General features: G+C 43.0%; 1 protein-coding gene across 1 annotated transcript in view; it reads right to left on the bottom strand.

Moving 5' to 3' along the window:
• The window catches only part of LOC119406622 (neural-cadherin), a gene marked incomplete in the record, with an annotated part of 278,852 nt that overhangs the window by 194,904 nt on the left and 59,674 nt on the right, over positions 1-24,274 (bottom strand). Inside the window, 9 exon segments of the mRNA XM_049419025.1 lie at positions 4,737-4,923; positions 5,846-6,028; positions 7,285-7,474; positions 7,906-8,096; positions 9,622-9,780; positions 9,868-10,047; positions 13,191-13,316; positions 18,153-18,391; positions 19,723-20,115. Of these exon segments, the coding sequence (XP_049274982.1) occupies positions 4,737-4,923; positions 5,846-6,028; positions 7,285-7,474; positions 7,906-8,096; positions 9,622-9,780; positions 9,868-10,047; positions 13,191-13,316; positions 18,153-18,391; positions 19,723-20,115 (1,848 nt within the window).

Raw genomic sequence — 24,274 nt, 5'->3', positions numbered from 1 at the left:
GTGAAGTTCTGTCAGACTCATTTAGATTGCAGCTCAGTCCATCTTTGTCAATCGAAAACCTATCTGTTCACATGCACCATCAAAATCTACAGGACAGCAAGCTTGCACAGGAATTTCCAGTTGGCGTCACCACCTGTCTCTTGTGTCTCTTTTGGCTCACCAAGACTCAGACTTAGCCCTTTGACACGTTATGTACACAATTGTGTACACCACTTGTTTTTGCTATCTGTATCAACTAAGGGCTAAGAAAAAGCAAGACAGATTGAGCTTTGGATGAACTGAACCTCCTGCATAGTAAATTTGTCTACATTTAACTTCATTTTGCAGTGTACTGTTGCATATGCTCACATTGCTGAAGGCACTACCACATTCGAGGAGTCGTTCGACGTGCTGCCTCCTACGACCCACATCAAAAGTATATTTTTTCTTTGCTCAACACGGACATAACCGCAAACAAATTTGCACTATATTTCAAGCCTGAGATTCCATTCTATTTACGCAGAAACAAGAGCATGAATGGTTTCAGAATAAATAGATATTTAATTATATAATAATTAGGAATGATTACCATAACACACAAATTAACATACTGCAACATTATTTTTGTAGCAATATATTATCGATTGCCTTGAAATGACTATGTACTGTATCAATTTGACGCATTTACAGACATTTTTTCATGGGTGGCATCTGAAAGGGTTAGGGCGGCTAGGTTTGGCATAGTAGAAGCGCAACTTACTAATAGAGCTCAAATTCTCTTTTCACAGCCCTTACAAAACATCTTGTCACTATTTACAACATTACTACTTTAGTATAAAGGGGTCCGGCAACACCTTTCTAAGTTATCATAGAAATGTTGCCTCACAAATCTCGTGCCACAAAAAATTTTTCTAATCTATGAAGTACAACTAAAGTTTATCACACGAGAACTGTGCTTGCTCTCTTTTCATCACCAAGCGCACTTTTTTCTCTCTCTTTTTGGCAGCACTGGCTGCAACTTCTGGTTCAGACGTGCGCAGATGTGTAGCGTCACCTTGAGGGCAGCCACACGATGTGGCACATGGACTCCATCAAGTCCAAGACTTCTCGTTGGAGCTGTGAACTCATCTAATACACTTTCATTAGTGGCAAAAGTGTACATTATTTCGAACAGTTTTCGCTAAAAGATATGTTCTTTTTTACAGCAAGTATATGGTTACCTTTTGGCTTTAGGATCATAGAGAGCGAACTTTGAAGTATACCAAACAAAGTGATTACATCCCTATTCTCACCTATAAAAACTGCTTGGAAGATAAGCAAGAGGGTGTTGCACTAAACACTATTGTATATACAGCTGCCGATTCTGGCAACTTCCCATGCTGTGATAACAAAAACATAATTTAGACCCTTATGCAAAGCACACACGGAATATAGAGTTATCATGAGCTATGCTTTTTTGAGTGCAAAACACGATGCAACAATACATGTATCCCTTAATACATCTGAAAGGAACCCCACTTGCAAGTTTGATCTAGTGGCGTATCTCAGGAGTCGGGACCACCTACCTTTGCCACCGCTGAAAAAGATGCTACTCTGCCTCGGTGGCCGCTCTTTCACACAGCACACCATTTAAAAAGTGCCTTCGTGAGAAACTGCAGGCAATTCAACCACTTGACTACTGGTGCTCGCATTTTATTGCCCCACAATTCCTTTGCAGCAGCAGTGCAACATTCTATGTTAAAATCATTTATAAAGAAAACGTTGCTAAACAAATAACAGCACCTGTATGATCTGACGTCTAAAAACTTTACTGCCAATCATTTAGAGCTGTTTATAACGTTGCTGCAGCCCAGAGAAACAAATAAAAACGCATGCCAGTTTTCTTTTGTCGTGTCAACTCCCCCACCCTCGCTTTAAGTATCTCCCAAATTTCGATGTCCCCAGCTTGGCAGGTAGGTAAATATGAATGTTTCATGACAACACAAGTTGGTATGTTGCCCAGACTCATATTTATGGGATACAGTCAACATCCGATTTTTCGGACTCCCCAGGGACCACGATATCGTTCGAAAAATTTGAGCAGCCCGAAAAAGCAGATTCATGCTTTTTTATTTCATTCAAGCGGTCACATCGCCACAGCCATGTCTGAAACAGCTTTAACTCTTTCGTTACTACGCCTATTCAAATCGATCACCGGTGATCGACGAAAAAAGCTGCCGATTTCGCCGCGTTAAAAATTTTTCCTGTGCATGCTGCAGCATCTCGCGTTTAGTTCTGGGACTGCTCTTCTACAATCCGTTTAAATTTTCCCGCTCTGACGACGTTGCGATTTTTGACGATTTTTTCGCGAACGAATGCGCATGTGTTACTGGAAAAGGGGGCGTGGCTGCCACACTCTAGGAAAAAAATGCGCTGCTCATGTTTGTGCTCCGTTATTATCAACATTTTGGTATCAAACGATTCCTAAGAAGTCAATTATCAAATTGTGTCGTCAGTTTTCCGAGGTAATAAATTTTGGCTGTGATAATTACATGAAAACGACACCTGCTACTCACTAGCGAGCTTTGCTTCCGAGTTTGCGCAATATTATTCAAATACAGCTCGTTTCTGAAGGTCCGTCGCGTCTCTAACTTGTTGATCTGGCCTTTTTAGCCAGTTTGCAGCAGTTTTGGTTTCGTTTCTCTTTATCTACGCGAGAGGGGCGCATCGGGCGTTAGCGTCGGCGCGCGCGGCAATCTCTCGGCCGCTCACATGGCGTCGTCAACCCGCGGGGCTGCGTCGCGGGAAAAACGTTCCGCTCGAAAGCTTCTCAACCCGCTCACGAATTTAGTGAAGCTGAGTCGAGCTATGAGTCCGAAGACAACACCAGCTCATCTTCAAGCGCTGACAGCGACGATGCTTCGAGCCAGCCCGGGCCATCCTCAGCTGTGTACCGATAAGTTTCGTTTTCGGCCTTCAGCGGTCTCGTCCGTCGGAAGCGCTTATCTGCTGATCTCGGTGCACGACCTTTGAGATGTCCTGCTTATCTGCAGGATACGCACAGCGCTTGGACTGGATGTGCTGCCGCCGGCAGCCAGAAAGCTTCAATTTTCACCAAGAAGGCCGCCCGGCGCGCTTCTCGGCCCGGCACACCGGAGCAGCGCAAAACGTTTCACGATGGCGCGCGATTTTTTTTTTCCTGTTTTTCACAGCAGAGGTCATCAGGACCATCTGCAAAAATACCAACAAATATGCTTGGATGCATATCTTGGGCCTTCTGACGTATGCCGAAAAAGATGCCGACGTATGCCAAAAAAAGTGCAGCACCACCTCAAAAACATGCCGTAAAGGAAAAACTGCCGCAAGTGCTATGAGGAACGCAAAGTTGAAAAAAAAAAAAACAAACGTTCTTTGTGAAACCTGTGGCGTGTACCTGTGCTTCACGAAAACCAGAATTTGCTTCACCGCATGGCAGGAGCGGTGAAGCAGTTTTTGGTCTGCAGTACTTTTGATCTGTGTGAAAAATGGCTTTATGCAGATTGTTTATTTCTCTTTTAAAATACTCCTAGATCATTTCCCTTCAAAATGTATATTTTGAATTTTGTTTGTTCGTAATATTTTTGTAGATATTGTGTTTTGTTTGTACTGTTTTTCTCAAGTTCCTGCAAAAGTGGTAGATTTCAGATTTTTATAAGTTTTGTAACATCTTTTTTGTTTTGAAACTTGTGTTATCTATAAAGAGCAATTCATTATGCACAGTTGGGTGTGCTGCAATGTTACCTAGAGCATTATTTATACTAGCAATAAATTTCTTCCTCAGACCTATAAAAAATGGCCATTTTCATGCGGTAACGAAAGAGTTAATGCCTCCCAGTACACTTACGTATCAGGCATTTTCGTGCGCGCCCAGGCTCTCGTGAATGTGTTCGGTACCTGCCACAAATCCCGCTCGACTATGTGCCAAACCGCCAGTTGCAAATTTGAATCTCGTGATGAGTGCCGCAGATACCATCACAACACTAAAAACATTGCGGCTCTCTTGCACGGAACATTTGTAAACGATTACGCGGAACACAAAGGCTGTGATGGAAGAGTGGACGACTCGTCCTGCTTTCGCCAATGCTTATGCGCGCACATAATCGATGCAATGGTGTACGAGAATCTCTGCCGACACACAACATTTGTTGCTGCATGAGCCGATCATACCCATTTCTGCGCAGCACGTCGCCAACTACGGCCGTAAACGGATCGGCTCGCGAAAGCACTGGTTCGAAACTACGAGATGATAGACGCGGCAGAGGTGGGGGCTTCAATTAATGCCGTTTCAAAACTGCAACTTGAACAGGAAGTCTGAAAAATCGGATGCCGAAGAGTTTCAGCATCCAAAATTTCGGACATTCTTATACACTGACGTCTATGGGGCTTGTGACGGCCAGTGCCGCGAAAGCGTCTGAATTTTCAAGCATCTCCGAAAAATCAGCAGTTGACTGTATTCTGATAATTCAAATGCTGCGGTCCCCTCGAGTCGGAATTATCAAGAGCCTACTGCATTTGCTTTAGTATAAACAGATTCCATGTAGTAGGGGGCAGCAATAAGGCAAAGTCTGAATTATTAATCAGGTCTGAAAAATCAGACATAAAAAATTGGTTAGAGAATGCAGTTATATTTTAGCTAGAAATGTGAGGCTAACTCCACTGACAGCAGAAGTGTACAGAATCCAGTGCTGGAATAAAAGAAAGACACCAGAAAGCATGAGCAAGAATCCATACACACATACCTGAGTTAGGCCGATTGTCAGTCATGTGAGGCCTCGCCGATGGAGCACCGTCTTCAGCTCTAACCAAGATTGCATAGGCCATCTTTTCCTCCCTGTCAAACTCTACTTTAGTGTAGATGTCTCCAGTCTCCCGGTCAATAGAGAAGTACTTGTCACCATGGTCTCGAGATTCTATGGCATAGTAAACCTAGAACAAAACACAACCAAGCTTTCACTATTAAGAGTAGCCTCCACAATGCCCACTCCCCACAATATCACCCTGATATCACTGAACGGAAAGCATTCAAAGGGCTCGTAAAACCTTTATCTGGAAAGTTCAGGGACAGAGCTTACGGAAAATCAGTTAACTTACAAACGTATCAATGCCTTTGTCAAAGGAGTCCCCTCAACCACCTACAGCCACCTACTACCTTTCACAAAAATCATGGGAGCAAGCACAGAAACCACTGTCAGAGATGGGCCTACGCACAGTTTAGAAGCGCAGAGGGCCAATCGACAAGCTCAGTGGTACGTAATGTTACCCATGGGCAACATTACATCACTTAGCAGGCGCTGAAGAGAGGCGCGGGAACCTTTTTTCGAAATGGAGAGTCTGCGAAGCGAGCAGGGCTGTGATATTCACAAAATGTGATTGCCGTGGCCTTCTGTAGAAATGAGCGAGCTTGTTTGGGAGGTGTAAAAAGAAAGTTAGGACATGTTTACTGGCCCTTTATTACACACGTATGCATGCAATGTATAATTATGAGTACCGGTACGACTGCTGACTTCTAAAACCTATTGGCAATTCTTCAGAGCGGTCTGCGATGTTGCTGCCACCATGAAAAGCAACAAATAAAACTGTATGCCAGTTTTTCTTTAGTCGAACACTAGGCATACTAGTAGCATACCAGTTTTCCATGTTTTCCGGTAATGCAAATTTCGGCGAATACGAATATTTTTCGTGAGCCCGCAAGATTCGTATCATCGAGATCGTACGGTAGACTAAATTTCAATGTAACAAAAGTAAATTACCGATTTTATCAGCTTCCGTTATATTGAGGTTATATATTAGCAAAATATATGGACCCTGGGCTGTGTACGACTAACAATGGCTTCACCAAAGTCCTTACCTTATTGTTGGGGTAGGTGCCGTCCTTGTCCTGTGCCTGGACTTGGGTCACCTTGGTCCCCGGAGGCAAACCTTCTAGCACTGTTTCTTGCTCTCGCTCAATAAAGAGGGGGATCTCATCGTTCACGTCCTCAAGGACTATGTAGACAGTTGCTTCAGATGCCAACTGTTGGATGCCATTGTTCTGCAGAAAAGATAGTTGTCATGAGTATGGAAATGCCTCAGAAACACTTTCGTGCACAAATGATTAGGCTACAATGCAAAAAATGTGAATTCACCAGAACTGTTCATGAGAATGAAGGGCCCCCAGCTCGTAAAAAAAGGATTTTCAAAAGACGCTTTACCTTTGATGACCAGAGAGAATACAAAATATGTAGGATTGAAACTAGTCACTAAAACCATTAAGGTTGGTGTACCATTCGGTTTTTCTGTTGCATTTTTGTTATTTAAGAGAAGGGAGATGTCCAGCCTGAAGAACTTGTCATTTTCCAATGTCAACTGTCGAATAATTTTAGCTTCACCTGCACAACCTTACACTGCTTTAGTGCCATTTTAGAGTCCTTTAGGGGAAAAAAAAAAATTGACATCCACCAATTTGCAGAGTGCTACAAATGCCTAGATGATTATTTTTCTATTTATATAAGCTTTTTTCCACCTAGCAGGTTTTCCAGGAGGATTGGTTTTCCTTGCAGAGCCCCTCAACCCTCTTTTAGACTGCACAACCCTACTGATTGGCCCACTTTTTTATACTGCTTATCTACGGGACTGGCGCAAATTTTTCATAGAGTAAAGCCACACTTCCAATACCAGTTTCAAAGCATATGCACTGTTAATGAGTGCATCTAGGTGTAATTTCAGCCTTTTTTGCACTAATTACACAAGACATTACTGTTCTGTACACATCAATGCTAACTTCATGCATTTTTAGAAGTCGAAGCTTTATTTTGATGCCTTTTTCAATGTCCCACGTGCACTAAAAGGCCTTGAATATCATTTTTACTAATATAGTCAGAAGGCGGCCACCGCAGTCACAGTGCAATGGTGTTCTTTGCCGATTTCTATGAAAAGCAGTTGGCCAAGTATACCTTGACCAAAGTACCTTTTGATAAATGATGAATGTGCCAAATAATAAAATTATACCTCAGGAACTGTCAATGAGCACAGCTGAAGTTTAGCAAACATTTCAGTAAAAAACACCTTCCACTCGGCAGCTTCAAGCAGTGTTCAGTTCAGGCATGTTTCTGAATACAGCCAAAAGATGTAGCACTCATAGGCATGCCACACCTATATGTGGTATGCAAGAAATTCTGCCCTTCTTAGATGTGGCTACGAAGCACATGCCCATTAACTTTAACTGAGAATATCTGTATTGCAGCAAATGGACGCAATGCATAAAAAATTTGCCGCCCACAAAACCAAACGAGAAAGAAATGTGCCTACCTCAACACGAACAGTGAGATTGTACTGCTGGATACGTTCATAATCAAGAGGGTAATTGACCACCAGCTCTGCTACTGTGTGGCCATTCTCCACCTTCTGGTTCAAGTAAAAAGTGTCCTTCTTGTTGGTCTGCTCAGTGCTTCCTTTCATCAGCGTGTAGAACACATCAGGATTCTCTGGGATTCCAGATCTGAAAGGAATCACCAAAAGTATCGCTATCAAAACTACTGAGGGTAGCCAGTTACTTAAAGCAAATTATATAACAAGATGGTAGGCACTGCCCTCTAACATCATGCTAAAAAACAAGCGTTAATACAGAGTAGTTCCAATGCAGGCACCAAGTAATGCTAGAAATGGACCTACAGACTCATCTCTGACATGTATTAATAACCCCAATGCTAATTTCGATTAGAGAAAAATTTTTTCACAGTTATTTTTCTCAAAAAGAAGAAATAATAACGATCTCGGGCCGCGTTCAGGCATGTAAAGAATTTTAACGTAGGCCTATTGAGATCGTGGCACGAAACTACTTCCCAGATGATCTTCAGTTGAAGACTGAAGCCAAAAGAGGCCTAGATTGATCAAATCCTCCAATTTCAGCACAGTCACTACCCAACTCACCTGGCTTTGATGGAAATGACGCGGCTGCCGACTTCGAGGTTCTCCTTGATAAATATGGGGCCATACACAGGCTGGTCCCATATGGGAGGATTGTTAGCCCTGTCAACCACATCAATAATCACTTCCACAGTTGCTTGATGCTGAGGAACACCTTTGTCCAGTGCAATGGCTCGCAGCTGATATTGATCACGCTGCAACAGAAGACTGACATCAGGCGCAAGGAAATTGCAATTTCAGAAGCTAAAAAAAAGCTTAAGAAATTTCTTTTGCAGGACCTGACAGCAGCTTTAAAAGGTAGGTCTAATGTTACTCAAAAGCAAACTGTTTCTTTTTTAGCAGATTATGTGAACTTTATGGACTAAAAGTACTCTTTCCACTACACTATAGCTCTCGAAAAGCTACTAAGTATACTAAGAACCAAACTAAAATGTCAGACGTCAAATGTTGGAATAAGTTAAGGCCATTGTAGCATACAAACATTAAGCAAAGTTATAAATAACATTCCCAATACACTACCAAACTTTCTTACAAGACATAATAATAATAATTGTTTGAGTTATGATTATGAGAGACGCCATATTGGAGGGCTCTGGAAATCTCAACCACCTGGGGTTCTTTAACGTGCACCTAAATCTAAGCACACGAGCCTCAAGCATTTTCGCCTCCATCGAAAATGCGGCCGCCGCAGCCGGGATTTGATCCCGCGACCTGCGGGTCAGCAGTCGAGCGCCATAACCACTAGACCACCGTGGCGGGGTTTTCTTTCAAGACAAGCTTGACAACCAGCAATAGATACTTTCCTTTGAATTTCAATCAAAAGAAAGGGAATGCCTTTATACAGCTAGTAAAGTTTAAGAATTTCATGCTAAGCAAACTTCAAGCTTGCTGAGGTACAACAAAGGCAAGATAGAGATACTGAAACAACCATGGGCTGAACACCCTAATAAGGCAGAAAACTGGCATGGGATGCTGGAAAGCAACAGCTTGGAAGAGTATGGAAGTTTTTAGAGATGACATCAGTTCCACACCCTGAAAGAGCTAGCAAAGTTACAGGCTCACAATGGAGCAACAAGGTCAGACAAGGGCATATAAGACTAGCTTTCCACCTTAAGGTAGTTCAATGAATGAATGCCATATGACCTAAGCTTTCAGCATGAAACACACTATACAATAAATGTGAGCACAGGATGCCTTGTCCAACTGAGTCTCCATATTTGACTTTCTCATTTCTTTTCCTTGACACCTTCAACTGCATGCTCCAAATAATATATACACTGAAACCTCAAGTATAACGAACACAGATATAAAACGAAATATCAGTTACAACGAAGTAAATGAACAATAGTCTTGCAATACATAGTGTTTGAAATATACGTTTATAACGAATTTTTGGATATAACGAAGTTATTTTAGTGTAAGATGTAACTTTCTTATAATGTGGTTTGAGTGCAACTACTTAGCTTAGACATGAACTAGACAATGTACAAGAAGCCAAAGTGGTACAAGCCACTTAGGAATAAACTGCAGACTGCAAGTTCAGTGATTAGTCACACAAGGAGACTCAAATTGTTAAAACACAAAGCGAAAGCACGTTTCATACATTAAATGAGCACACTAACTTGCCGGTAATCCCTGACAATTTTTGCAAATTCATCATTTGCTGCAATAAAAAAAATCTCATAAAAAGGCAAACGAAAGAATTTGTGAAATACTAACATCAAGGGCCTTTTGCAGGCTTATCCAGCCAGAGTCTGGGTTGATGGAGAAATAAGCCAGGTGATCAGGGTCATAAGGTGCTGTCAGATTATACACAATAGCACCATTGTTATCTGCATCTTCATCAGAAGCAGAAACTCGCAGGATGTGAATCCCAACCTAAAAAATTAAACAAAAACATCTTAGACAAACACAGAGGGCACAGTAAAAAGACATACCGCATAGGTGTGAATTTTTAAAACTAACCTGCGTATCCTGCTTCACATTTTCCCTGTACTCTTGTCTGTCAAATAGAGGCGGGTTGTCGTTGATATCCGTTATTTCCACTTTGAATGAACAAACTCCTTCCAAGGGCGGGCTACCACGATCCGTTGCCTTTACTGTGACACTAACAAAGCGGCCATCATCACCTTCCCGGTCAAAAACCTGCAGTAAAGAATATGTTACAGTACACATGAAGCACTACAGGATGAAACTATGTCCCCTTTGTGCGTAGAAAGATATGAATACAATACTTCTCATCCCTTAAGTTTACAACGAGTGCAGAAAAGCGTGTTCATACCAGCAGTTTGTGATAAGATGCAAATGAATGGCTTCTCTTTAATGTGCAGTTATTGCAGCTAAGTTTAATTTTAACCTCTGGCATTAAGCTGGCAGGACATGCTATGCAGCAACCGAAGTACTTATCCGTAACAGCTATAACCTCAAACATTATCACCCATGCTGGATAGATGGAGTGAACTCATACATCATGCATACGTCCCTCCCTCAGCAAGCAAACAAAATCGATGAATGCACCCACATTCTGGCCTCCTACACTATTGCTGCTGACCGTATGCGTTCATGAAGGGCTCATATATAGCACAAAAAAGTATGTTCTGAACAACCAGCATCAACAGTGCATTAAATGCCACCGCCACGTAGCATACGCATGGTTATCTTACTCCCTCCCCCCCCCTCATGCGGACATAACACAATGAAATTAAAACAAATTTTGAATACATTAGGAATTATTGAGCATTCAATTATTTCAGACAAGGAAAGTTCAGTTCAAAACTAACGAAATATTTGGAGTTTCATGTGCTTGCACATTTTCACAATGACTGGTACCTCTACTGAACTGGTTGCCGTATTTTCTCGCATATAACCCGCACCCCTAGCTTTGAACTCCCCGAAAAAAGAAAAAAAATCCTCGCGTATAACCCGCATGCTTAGATTTAAAAAAAACTGTTTTGGGAAGTCACAACTGCACAGTCACAATCTCGTTTACAAAAGAACTTTATTTCAAAGCGATCGCCGCAACGTTGACGGCGCCGATTCCCGTTCCTTCAATCATCGCCCGACTCGCCGCTGTCGCTGCTGCCATCCGAGGTTTCGTCGCCGCTCTCGAAGATGCAATCGTCTTCGGTGCCATCCAAGCAATTGCTGATGGCGCACTTATTGAAGCTCTTGCGCACCATGTCGGCCGGAATCGCCCCCCACGCATCCACGATCCACTGGCACAGCAGCGCAATGTCTGGCCTCCGCATGCGCCCCGTCGGTGTGAGGGCGTAAAGGCCGTCGGCCATCCACTCGGCATACAGCCACTTCACGTGCGCTGGAAGCCGCTGGCACATAGTCGTTCGCCGCCGCATTGAAAATCAGTGCCTGGCCATGAATCGCTGGAGCCATCCCCCGCTTGCACGAAACTCGCGTGAGATGTTCATCTCACGGGCCAACCTCAGCGCTTCCATTTGCGCCATCTCCGTTGACACAGCGTGGCCGCGACTCCTCCGCTCCTCAATAAATTTGACAAGCTGCGTCTCAAGAAGGGGGTACGCACCAGTCTTCGGGCCGCGAAATGCTCGCTTCTCCTTGTGTGCACTTTCGAGGGAGGCCTTTTTTTTCGTCAGTCGCGAATGCAGGACTCGTCGACATCGTGCCTCCTCGCAGCAGCTCTGTTGCCGATTTCTTCCGCAGCAGCTATAATCTCGAGTTTTTCTTTCGCGGTGAAAGATTGCCGCCGAGACCCACTCATGGTGCCTCACCAGACAAGGCTGACCAACGGTGCAAACTGGCCACACCTGACTCGGAGACAGACGCTGTCAAACTGCTGTTGTGACGCTGTTGACCAAATCAAACAAAGCACGCAAAAAGTGAATAAACATGCTACGGAGGGGATCTGTCTATGGCCTGTGTTGGCTTTTATTGGCTTTGCACCAGACGATGCCGATGGGGATGCGGACTGCACGGCAGGCCATGCATTGCCGTGAAGCCGTCCTCTGCTTCCGGATTATTCGCAGATAACCCGCACCCCCACTTTTCAGGCGATTTTTTTCAATTTTCGGTGAGGGTTATATGCGAGAAAATACGGTATGTTTACGTAGGTAGTATGAGGAAGCTGGTTTGTACTTGCATACTTCTCAGTTGCCACACTGCTGAAATAGATATGATCAACTGTCGAACATTGTATTTACTGAAATCTAATGTGCAACTTTTTTACCAGAAGAACCAGTCCAAAAATTCCCTGCGCAATAGAATCAAGCACAAAACCGAAAGCATGTTCGCAATGTTGGCAACAGCCTCCCGTCAGAGGGGTAAGATGTCATGTCATTGTCATCACAAAATGACAGCGGAGCACATTTTATTGAGAGTTCACATAGGTTCATTTCATGCTCAACTGCCACCTGTGTGCATCGTATCTGTTCCCTATGAAGTGCAAATGGTGATACACCACTTTCACTATGAAAGTTCACGTCAAAGGAATGCTATTTTGCATGGTTTCAGGGGCACATCATTGTTTTATTTTGAAAATCTGGTAACAATACATTCGGGTGAATCTTTATTTTGAACCCATAAAAAGTGGGCATGTGCTACTTCAAAGGCGCATCAGACTCAAGCAAATACAGCAAATATCCTTTTCGGAAGCCATCCTGATCTCTTGGTTGATTGAACCAACTGTCGTCCTAATTCTATATTTAAAATTCAATCAGTCACTGTTTTGTACAATACCAAAAGCGAAGTAATGGTTATAAAGTTGTTCAATCTTTAAACGTCTCTCTAATATTTAACATATTGGCATGTTTCCTATTGCAAGACGCTCGAATACAAAAATGCATTAGTATATCTTATGACATCAACTGCTATTACATCATCCCCTGCCGCTGTTTCAAGATATATCACGGAAGACGTCTTAATTTCATCCCTTGTAATACATACAATATTTATTGAGTCTGTGCAAGTACATTTGTGTGTGCTGATGCAGATGTTGTGGATATTCCACAGTTCAGTACAGAATTAATATGCTGTTTTATACATGAATGTGAAGTGGTATACTGGCCTATAATTATGCTTTCGCACAAATGACAGACATTTTACATTGGCAATAGGTTTTATTTTTTTTTCACTGTTTCCAGGTGGCCACAACACGAAAAGACTTTCCACACATTTCCATGGCTATGTCACATTTAAGCAACAACTCACAATGACGACCTCCCATCCATCATAAAATGCAGAATCTAACATGGGCTTGTGTGCAGAAAAATAGATCTGGGAAGGCTACGCCTCAATGCACAAATGAGCACTCTTACCTTATTTGTTCTGATTTCTCCAGTGAGCTCATCAACACTGAACTTTGTGCCTTTTTGATTAGGCTGCTGAACAATGGAATAGCGTACTTGACCATTGTGACCCTTGTCAAGATCTCTTGCTTTCACCTAAAAGAACCCAAGCAGAGAGTATGAGACCACAAAACAAAGCCACTGCTTTCTTACTATACAAAGAATAGGAGGACCTAAAATTCCTAAGCACATTAAATCATGTCAACACTGAAGATTGCTGTATAACAATTACAACATCTCACAAATTAAAGCGCAAGATATCTGAACTCAAGCATGTGGTCATAATTATGCTGAAACATAATGGGAAAACACCTGAAGTGCAATATCAACTGAAAAAAAATGGCTGTCGCATAAAACTGTCCTAATACAGAATGAAAGCACATTCTTTTTTTAAATGTCTCAAAATTTGCTCTTCTGTACATAAAAAAAAGGCCACAGATGATAACGCTTAAATACATAGTTTACTACTCTTAAGCACTCTTGCCAGGAAGTTCCTATTCACTTATTATGGATACTTTACTGGAGGTGGTCAAGCACATCCAATCCGGTTTAAGTGTATTGGTATTGCCAGAGCTTGATGTCTTCAGTCTACTTAAACACTGGATGCACGAAAGGCTTGCATTGTCTTGTGAGCCATTCGGCCACAAAACGAGAAGTATGTCACAACTCTGCCTTTCTGCTACACTCACCTGGCTGTTCCAAGGCTATGGCACAAATTACAGTTGCATGATAGTTCCCAAGCACAGATCAACTAACCATGCAGATTTCGATACCGAAGAGCAAGGTCAACATAATATTACTAGTAACCAACAACTTCCATTACATGCACCAGGCCTACACACCAGACCACTGCTGCCACATAGGTTACCTACAACTTTCCAATGTATTCCATTGCCTTTACCTTAAAAGACAGGCGGAACAATTCATTTGTTTACAATGTAACCAGCCTGAGTACTTGACACAAGGGTAACTAGGACTTGCGTGCAATGACATGAACATTAGCATCAAGTGTAAACGTAAATCACACACTCATTCTTAAACATGTCGAAATCATTCAATCAACATACACACGTCAACAAAAGTGGATTTTTAATACCTTCAAACATCTAAAAGCTCAGAAGAATGAAAGAATTGTGGGAAAAATTTTCATCGGGATCCGAGCTTCGGAAGTATGAAAAACAAGATGGGCAAACTGAAGAGGTTCCCAAAGCTTGCATCTCTATCCTTGAGAAGAACTCATTTTAAAGGTAAACGAAAAAGTTTACGCATCACACACACTTGTATTGGTTGTTTCTTGCTCTATGGGATATTGTGAGGATATTACTTGGCTAACTCTTGACACAAACCACTATGACAAGTGGCCATAATATGTCGGCTAGGGGATAATAATAATATCTGGGATTTAACGTCCCAAAACCACGATATGATTATGAGAGACATCGTAGTGGAGGGCTCCGGAAATTTCGACCACCTGGGGTTCTTTAACGTGCACCTAAATCTAAGTACACGGGCCTCAAACATTTTCGCCTCCATCAAAAATGCAGCCGCCGCGGCCCGGATTCGATCCCGCGACCTTCGGGTCAGCAGCCGAGCGCCATAACCACTAGACCACCATGGCAGGGCATGTCGGCTAGGAGACTCTAGGTATATAGGTACTGATGTTAGGTGCGCTACAACAATGCGCGTGTCTGTGAGAAAAAAACCTGATAACCGTTAGATCTGATAGAGGAAGCAGAATAATCTCTTTTATTCTTCTACTTCTTTAACCTCACAGCTTGCAGCATGAGGAACAAGGCACACGCGCCAGAGTGTGCCATAAATAAAAGGCAGCCAATGAAGATGACAATGGCCACGAGACTAGGCAATGCACACTTTCTGAATTTTAACAGCTACCTTGTACTTTTTAACATGGTTTTAATCCACTTCCCAGTAAACCACGAATGTCCATGGTACGTAGTGGTATAATCCAAACATCTAGGACGAAAGAAGATGTCTTATTTGCGTCTGAAAGATGTCCAATTTTCGCTTTGCGCAATGTGGACGTCTAAAAGATGTACAAAGGCTTATTGTAACGGACGTACAATGCACATGTAGGCTGTGTGAACGATGGACACATCTTGGACGTCAGTGACAGACGGTGCACATTTGTGCTTATTTTTCACAATACACCGACCTTCAAGGGATTAGAAATAATCAACGAATGTTTCAGCGACACTAGATCGGCGCATCCACTGAAGTCTGGCATTGATTCCTCGCGTTAGCTCGCAGAAACGGGTGCAACAAAAGAGAAAGAAAAAGAACGGAATAAATTGGCTGTTTGCTGATGAAAACACCGTTGTCGTCTGCTCCTCAACGCTGCCAAAGGCACGCGCTGCATGTTTCCCCACCTCTAAGCGGCTCGCGGTTTTTTTTTTTTTCCCGTCCCTTTTTGGTTTTCCTTTCTGCGTGGCCTCCGACATTAACCGGCGGTGCACGCGCCTGCCAATCTCGGAGGCCATGCTCCCTGCACCGTGGTTGCGGCTCTGCGCCGCAAGGCGCCGTGTCTGTCGGTACGGGATGAGTTGTGCACACTGTACCATCAGTGCATTTTATTTGTGTTATTTTTGTGATATTATCTGGCCATCCACGGACGCCCGTTCTAACGGGAGAGTGATATTTGTTGATCCCGGCCCACATCTTGAAGCCTACATTTTAAGTCTCAAAGGCTATGCTTACTTCCGTTTGCAATGCGAAATACGTCATGGCCGCCATGATTTGTACAAAAAATCATTACTTTTGTAAAAACTTAGTACAATTACTTTTAAATTAAAATTAGCGGCAATATAAATTTGTACATAATCTTTTCCTAAGTTGTGACCATGGTTGTGACACGCGTCGACGTCGTCCCCATCACCGCCATCGCGTTTTCTTTCGCAGTTTCGCACATGTACGCACATTGCGCACATGTTTGGACCAGTCGTGGTTTGGTCTTGAGCTTTGGTCCTGCCAGGGCCAACGCTGCCAGCAGCGACGTTTGTCCGCCGCTTTTTATCTGACGTATGTGTACTTACGTTGACCGCTGTTGGGTGTTGTGTGGTGGATGTTCTCTGGCTGTGTCGCGTGCAAAAAGACCGGTAGAAGATTTTCGGAACTCCGGTCGCCTCAGCAGTGGGCTATTGGCCAGCAAAGGTACGTACATACGTTCTCTTATGCTTTCCTTTAGTGAATAAGGCTGTTGTGTAATGCGTGAATGAAGGTTTTTGTTTCTTTTCGCAGTCGCGTTTTCCTAAACCCATAGTTCATACCGTGTCGTCTGGCGTGGACGTAGACCACTGTTGGGTGCTGTGTCGCGTACAAGAAGAACCGTGGAAGAATTACTGAACCCTGTCCACCCCGGCAGTGGGCCATTGGCCAGCAAAGGTACGTTCTGTTATGGTTTCCTTTAGTGAATAAGGCCGTTGTGTAATGCGTGAATAAAGGTTTTTGTTTATTTTCGCAGTCGCGTTTTCCTAAACACACAGTTCTGTATCGCCGTGCATGCCTCAGTGATATCGACATCATTACTTCTGCTTCGTTTCCTTGATGTAACGGTTTGTAGCTGCCAGAGTAGCCTTGATAAGCTTAGTTTAGCGTGTCCTGTTTAGCGTGGCACTCAAGTGAGCGATAAGTATTGTGGCCTACAGTCTGTCGAGCGTTCGTTTTTGAGAGCCTCACACCTCACAAGCCGCTAGACGTCATGTGGATGCGAGTTTAAGGAATGAACATCTTTTTAATATGTACTGATGGGCTAGTTGGTGAGCCATGATTTTCGAATAGGCAACGCACAAAAGGGCAACAAATACGCACACATAAGACTCAAACACAAGCGCTGTCAGCGCTTGTGTTTGCGTCTTTTATGTGTGCGTATTTGTTGCCCTTTTGTGTGCTGCCTATTCGAAAAACATCTTTTAAATGTACAGAACATCCAGCCTTAATATCCATACAACGTACTGAGAGCGTGATCCGGGTGCATTTTAGATGATCTATAGTACATCCGTGAAATGTCATGTGGAGAAATGTAGATATCCAGAAGATGTACTGAATATCCCGAGACTAGCATTCTATGGATATCTAATGGACATTCATGGTTTACTGGGTTCTAGTTTAAATTTAGGTTTGATTTTTATTGTCATAATATGCAGAAGACAAAGATAATATGCTAGGTGGTCTGGTGAGAGAGCCAGAGTTTGTGAGAGGCAACCAGACGTTATGATCAGTAGCCTAGGAGCATGCATGCCTATGTCAAATACTAACAGGGTAGCGTACTCAAGTAAAGGAAGTTCACCGAAGAATAAGGCTGGGTTGGAGCACATACGATAAACATTCTAAACTCATGACCAATGATTTACCACTGTCACTAAAGCGGAAAGTGTACAACAATTGTATTTTGTCAGTTCTAACATATGGGGGAGAAACTTGGAGAATAAAAAAAAAAAGTCGAGAAGTTAAAGACCACACAGCATGCAATGGAATGAAAAATGACAGGCATGACTCTAAGAGATAGGAGGACAGCAGAGTATCAGAGAACAGGTCAGTAGGCGATATATTAGAAGACATTAAGAGGAAAAACGGACTGGCAGGCCTCGTCACAAGTAGTACAAGATAACCTAAGGTCAGTTACAGTGTCTGAATGGATACCACGAGATGGGAAGTGCAGCCAAGGGCAGCAAAGCATTAGTTGGAGCTACAGAAGTAAGAGATTTGCAGACATAAAATGGGATCTGCTTGCACAGGACAGGGTGGGTTGAAAATCATTGAGAGAGGCCTTTGTCCTGAGTGCACATATGATATGATGATGAATTGTCATCAGAGTAGAAACTCAACTTGAGAAAAGTAGAAACAAAGGCATTTTTTTTTAAGCTGTGTTTTTCGAGTAGCATCACCAAAGCAGTGCTTGTAAATTTCTAGACTTGCCTTGATGACTGATGTTCCACTCTGTGCACCCTCTTCTACCTTTGGTGTATATGTCTGGCACTCTTCAAAAACAGGCTTGTTGTCATTTACATCTGTTATGAACACAACTACAAGGGCTGTGCTTGTATGAGGGGTCAAGGCGCCATTACGACAGCAGGCACCATCATCCCGTGCTGTTACATTGAGCTCATATTTGTCTTTGTCCAGGTGTATGGGGCCATTGATAAGTCGAATAACACCTGCAAATAAATGTAACTATGTCACAGGATGCTCTCATGCAAAAATAGGATACTTTCAGAATGTATGCAAGTTCAAAAGTTGTGCAAACAAAGGTCTCACTACTACTGTAGATACACTTGCTAATGATGTCAACATGTGAAAATGCAGCAAAAAGTGGCCAACCAAGATTTTTAATTCATGCCATTAAGGGGGAACATCAGTCTTGAAAAATTCTTTTTTATTCTTTACCAAATGGGACGAAACTTGCTGAGTTTATGTGTATTTGTGCGCAAATTTCAAATATGCAATTATTTTTCTAGTATAGTAAGTAGTTTTTGAAATATCAAACATTTTACAGGCTTTTTGGGAGCAAGAGATTGCCCAAATTGAGAGAGTTACAAAGTAAATAAGCACATCAAAATGACCTGGAATGAAAGATGACTGCAAGAAAACAAGAATGCATGTTCTAAACCCCTTTCAACAAAAGTTATGGTAAGTTGAACATTCGGGAGCTAGTCTAGGACAGGTTGGGATTTCAGTCACAAATGTTCAACATACCATAACTTTTGTTGAAAGAGGTTTAGAACATGCATTCTTGTTTTCTTGCACTAAGCTCTTAAAAACTACATATTGTACTAGAAAAATAATCTCATATTTGAAATCGGCACACAAATTATACATAAACTCAGCGAGTTTCACCTAAATCGATGAAGAATTTAAAAGAAAGCTTTCAAGTGCAGTGTGCCCCCTTAAGTTTGACCTCAAGAGTGTAATAAAGTGTTTTAACAGACTAGTTAGTGCAGGAGGGCAATTAAATATAGGTACTTTGTCTAACTCAGGTCCCTCCAATGACCAATAAACAAGCACAAACACAAGCACAAAGAAAAAAAAATAGTGCTGTTTTTCATGACAAAACCACAATCCGACTATGAAGTACATCAGCATTGGGGACCCCAGATTGATTTGGTTCACCAGGGATTATTTAATGCACACCCAATGTACAGTGCACAAGTGTTTTTGCATTTCACTCCCATCAAAATGCAGCCACAACATCCAGGATGTGAGCCTGTGACCTCATGCTTAGCAGCGAAGCCAAAGTCACTGAGCCACTACTGTGGGTAGGCACATAGAAGGGAACAGTGTGGAAAAGCTGCTACGAGAACAAAGAACTGTGACATTCAAATCTAAACATTCCAATCTCCACAGTGTGTACGTAAACAGTAATAATGATCTGGCTCCTAGCACCTATGAGCTCATACCGTATTAAAATAAGCTAATACTAGTATAGTAAACTTACATGGCTGGAACTTTACAAACAAAACCACCTCACTTAAACTAAGCAGTTGGTTACCTGTTCTCTCCTCAATCTGGAACATGCCAGACGTAGTGCCACTGTTGACAAATCCAAAGAGGATGTTGTCGCCATCCTTGTCGCTGGCCACTACAGTGGTCACAAGAGTGCTGGGTCCAGCATTTTCATCTACATTTGGTGTGTAGACATCCTGGCTGAACTTCGGTGCCTCATCGTTTTTGTTTTCAGTGTAGATGCGTATTGTGGCAGTGCCCGTCAAGGGTGGCTCCCCTCGGTCCGTGGCACGCACAGTCAGCACATACGTGTTGTTCACATCAGCATCGAGCCGCCGGTTGGAGTACACTACACCCCTGCTGTCAATGGTGAAATCTTCTTTATCAAGAGAGTATGTGAGTTCAGCATTGCGACCTGTGTCCATATCCGTTGCTGACACTGCAAGAACAAGCATGTTTGCCATTACACATGAGCTTCAATACAGCTTTAATGATGGTGACCAAGCCACTATATGAAAGAGCAGGTATCAGAAAATAACCTGTATACACTGTACATCAGCAAAAATTAGCATGCATACTTCTCTCTATTGGGAATGGTGCACCACTTGCCAATCAAAAAAGAAAACCCTCAATAACCAGAAAACATGAAGGCACATAATATTTCCACTAGACTGGGGCAAATGTACACAAACACACCATCAAATACAATGGTGCTTTTACCATGTTGCACACTACTGGGTTTAATATGTCCTAGAGTTTGAATAATTTGGTTGGGGCCATGACAATGGGACGTATCGGGTATGTTTAAGAGTTCCATTCAGGCCCTAGAAATAATATGAATGCGTAAAAGCTGATGTAATAAATTAACAAAATTTTAACAATCAGCATGAATAACACCAAATGCTATGACAAGAACAACTTTTGTGCCCAGCGTAGCATACAATACAGGGAGAATAGGATATGTGCTGCCTTTAGCACAAACTCAAAATCTCAGCATGACAGATTCACCCTGTATACGGCCCAAATTTTCTGCAGAAAATCCCCTGGGTCCATGATATGACTTGTCTGACGCAACCCACAATCTTTTGTACGGCCCATATGGGTATAATAGGCTTTCTGACAACCAACTTTTTCACTTCCCGCGGAGTTTTCTATGCTTTTATAAACATGTCACTTAGTTTTTGGACATGTAAGCCCGCAAAAAGCAATTTATTATTTATGTCGCCCAATTCATGAAATGAAATGAGCTAAAGTAAGACATTAACTCTTTCGGGACTGTCCCCTTGGAGCATCGATTATATTTGATCGACGGGTTTCCGCGCGCTGCCAAGATAAAATTTTCGAGTGTTTTTACATGTATTGCTATATAGCGTGTAGTGTTATCACTAGACTTTTGGTTTAAGCATATATTGTGATTTTTCTGGTAGGCGGCATTACATGAGAGAGAGATTTGTGGGTAGCGGTGGCGGCGGACATAGCGAACTATGACATCAGGCTCGCGCGAGCCGCACAAACAGACATGAATCGAGTGATTCCGCCGCTTCGACAGCAGATTTTTTTTATGAGTCGAGCAGCGAGGAATCCGAAGATGACTTTGACAGCTCGGATTTTAATCCCGAGAGCGATTCGCATGAGGATGGACCTGGGACTTCGGCCAGTGCTCGTAGGTGAACGTAGTTTCAGATTCGCTCCTCTCGCGAGTAGCCAAAGAGGCTTGCTGTTTGTTCACATTGTTTCCTTTCTGTTTGATAGAGTCTCAGCAAGGTTTTAGAGACATCAGCTTTTCAATGTTGACGATTCCAGGCCAGCCCACACTGCTCCACCCCCTCCACCCCCATCCGCGAGGCACATGCGCCATAAGCCAGAAAAAGTAGACAGGTGGAAGAATTGTTATGAGCAGAAAAAAAACCAAGCTGAAAACAAATGTTTTTTCCCGTACATGTAAAGTATATTTGTGTTTTACTACTGCGAGGAACTGTTTTGTGCAGTGACAAACGCACTATGGGGCATGAGTATTGCATTTGTTTTGATGCACACCAAAAAACGTGTAGTAGATATGTGTACCAAACTTTTCAAAGTAACAAAAGAGGCAATGATCCATGTTTTGTATATCATGAATTTTTTTTTACTGTAGTATTTTTGCTGAAGTATCTATGTTTATGCTAAATTTTTATGTTGTCCTTGCAGCAAGTGTTATAAAAGACATTTTTTATTATTACTATGTGTAACCATTATGTGTAATATTTCAATCTGTATGAAAGACCATTTCATTACCTTCATTTTGATGTGCGTAACAGATATATAGCGCTACGACTTGATTTAATTAAAAAAATACTTCTAACACCCTTCCCCATTGCCGCTTTTTTAGGTGGTCCCGAAAGAGTTAAGGGTGTCATTAAGGGGGGACGCGGGGATCAAATCGCGAAAAATGGCAAAAAAATCGATTTTCTGAAAATCACATTTTCAGTTTCTGTAGCCCTTTTTCTATCTAATTCCAAAATATCTTCGCTGAAAACCACGTAGAAGTGCTATTAAAAATTGTTGCGCCCGCTGAGGTGGGGAAAATTATCGCGGAAATCGCAAAAAAGAAAGCGTTTTTCAAAAAATTATAGCTCCGTAACGACACGACCGAGCACCACCATCTAGGGCTCGTCTGAAAGAGCATTTCTCAGTCTTCAAATTCCCTGCCTCAGCTGGCTCCTCCATTTAAAAACAAGTGCACAAAAAGCAAACGTTTAAAGGTCGTTTCGAGGCCCCCGATTGGCCGCGGCCGCCATGATGCTCCAGCGCGCCTCGCCATTGGTCCGATGGTCGCTCCCGGTGTCCGTCGTCTGCGGCTTCCGCGTTGCGGGGTCACGGCTGTCGAAAATCACGCTAATTACTGAAGCGTTCGCACTCGTTTTGTGTTCGCTGGTCGACGATAATTACGCGTTAGCATCTGCGCCCGGAAGCTCATTCCTCAGACCGTGCATCAGACTGCGATAGCCCGACGCGCTCTTCGCGAACATCGCAGAAGCACGTCTCGGACCTGTGTTGCATTCACTCGTCGGACCCGCGGTTAGAAGTTCTGCCCGTCGGCATCTCGGACCTCGGAACGAAGACCGCCGCGGGACGACTTTTTGTGCTCGTGATCGAACGTGACTAACTTTGAAACATCGGGCACCGCGGCAGCGCACACCACGACCGTGCTTACTGCTCAGAGTCGTGGCTAGGCCTAACTACGTTCACGGCGCCGACGAATTCGAACTTTGCCGGGAAGAACATCGTGCTAGCAGACATGCGAAAGCGAACAATCCGCAATGCGCTTTGTTGCAAGCAACTAATGATATCGCCCGCTGGCAGCTCGGAATCGCTGATCGGCATTTGACGCATCGGCAGCTGCGCCGCGGACCCCACGGCCGCTCGATCTCCCCAAGTTCGTCGCACAGCGATCGCTCGAAGCACCGCGAGAATTTCGCGCGTCGGCGCCCCAAAATGCGAGGCCAAGCATATTGCACGCCGATGTTTCATCGCTGCCGCTTGGCATATTGCGCATCGCCAGCAAATGCCGCCACCCAGCATATCGGGCACAGACTTCCCGAACCCCGCGGCCGAGCACTTCGCGGGGAAATAAGCACTCAGTGGTGATGTAATTTACGCGCGCTTCAAGCCGTGCATGGTATCGCAGCAAGCTTTTGTAAATGTACTGAAATAATGAAAGCCTCGCCGACTACCATTACCACGACCGGGCGAATGATGAAGCGTATCAAGGCGGGGGTGACAAATGAACTTGTGTAAAGGAGTGGACGAATTTTTATCTGCCAAATTCGCTTCATTAAGTACTACTCAGAAATTCCTGTGCCACCAATGTCTTGGCGATAACTGCCACAGCACACCTAAATTTGCATGCCACAGATTTGTAATATGCAAGTCTGGCCATTAAACCTGAAGGCTCACCCTTCAAAGAGCTGACAAAAATAACCAATAAAGAAAAAGGAAAGCACATAGTGCAGAAAAATGAAAGATCAAGGACACAAGAAAACCCCTGCAAGCAAAGACACTAAATATTACAGCCCCAGGGCATTTTTATTTACATGTAGTGGTTGTGCAACTTTAGGGCCCGTTTTCTCAGAAGTGTGTTTTGACCAGACTGTCCCGCTTGCAGAAAGCGTAGCACGACTATGGCTTGATGGATTTTCATGAGGTTTGTTGCATTGTATTCCCTAGTCAATTCTCTATGCTATGACATTCCTATATTTTTGAATTACTCCCTCGTTTTTTTACTCTTTAGCTAATTTGACATGACGATAACGAATGCATTATGCAAGCATGGATGTAATGTTCCGTGTAAAAAAAAATCGGGGTAATAAAAATACTTGGAGAATGTCATAGCATGAACCATTCCTATGGCTAAAATATGAGGGCAACTTTGGGCTTTTACCATGTTTTGTTGTCACGCCAGGCTTTCTGCAAGTTTGGTATAACAATGATGCAAGTAAAAATTTATAATGTCAGAACTGCTGGAGATATCTTAATGAAACTTTGTAAATAGTCATTCAGTGCACTTCCCAATAAGCATGCCAAATTTCATTGTTCTACGACAAAAAATAAAGAATTTC

This window comes from Rhipicephalus sanguineus, chromosome 1 (assembly GCF_013339695.2).
Source record: "Rhipicephalus sanguineus isolate Rsan-2018 chromosome 1, BIME_Rsan_1.4, whole genome shotgun sequence".
NCBI classification, from domain to species: Eukaryota; Metazoa; Arthropoda; class Arachnida; order Ixodida; family Ixodidae; genus Rhipicephalus; species Rhipicephalus sanguineus.
Note: the sequence above shows the minus strand (reverse complement) of the source record. Positions and strands in the feature narration are given on the sequence as shown.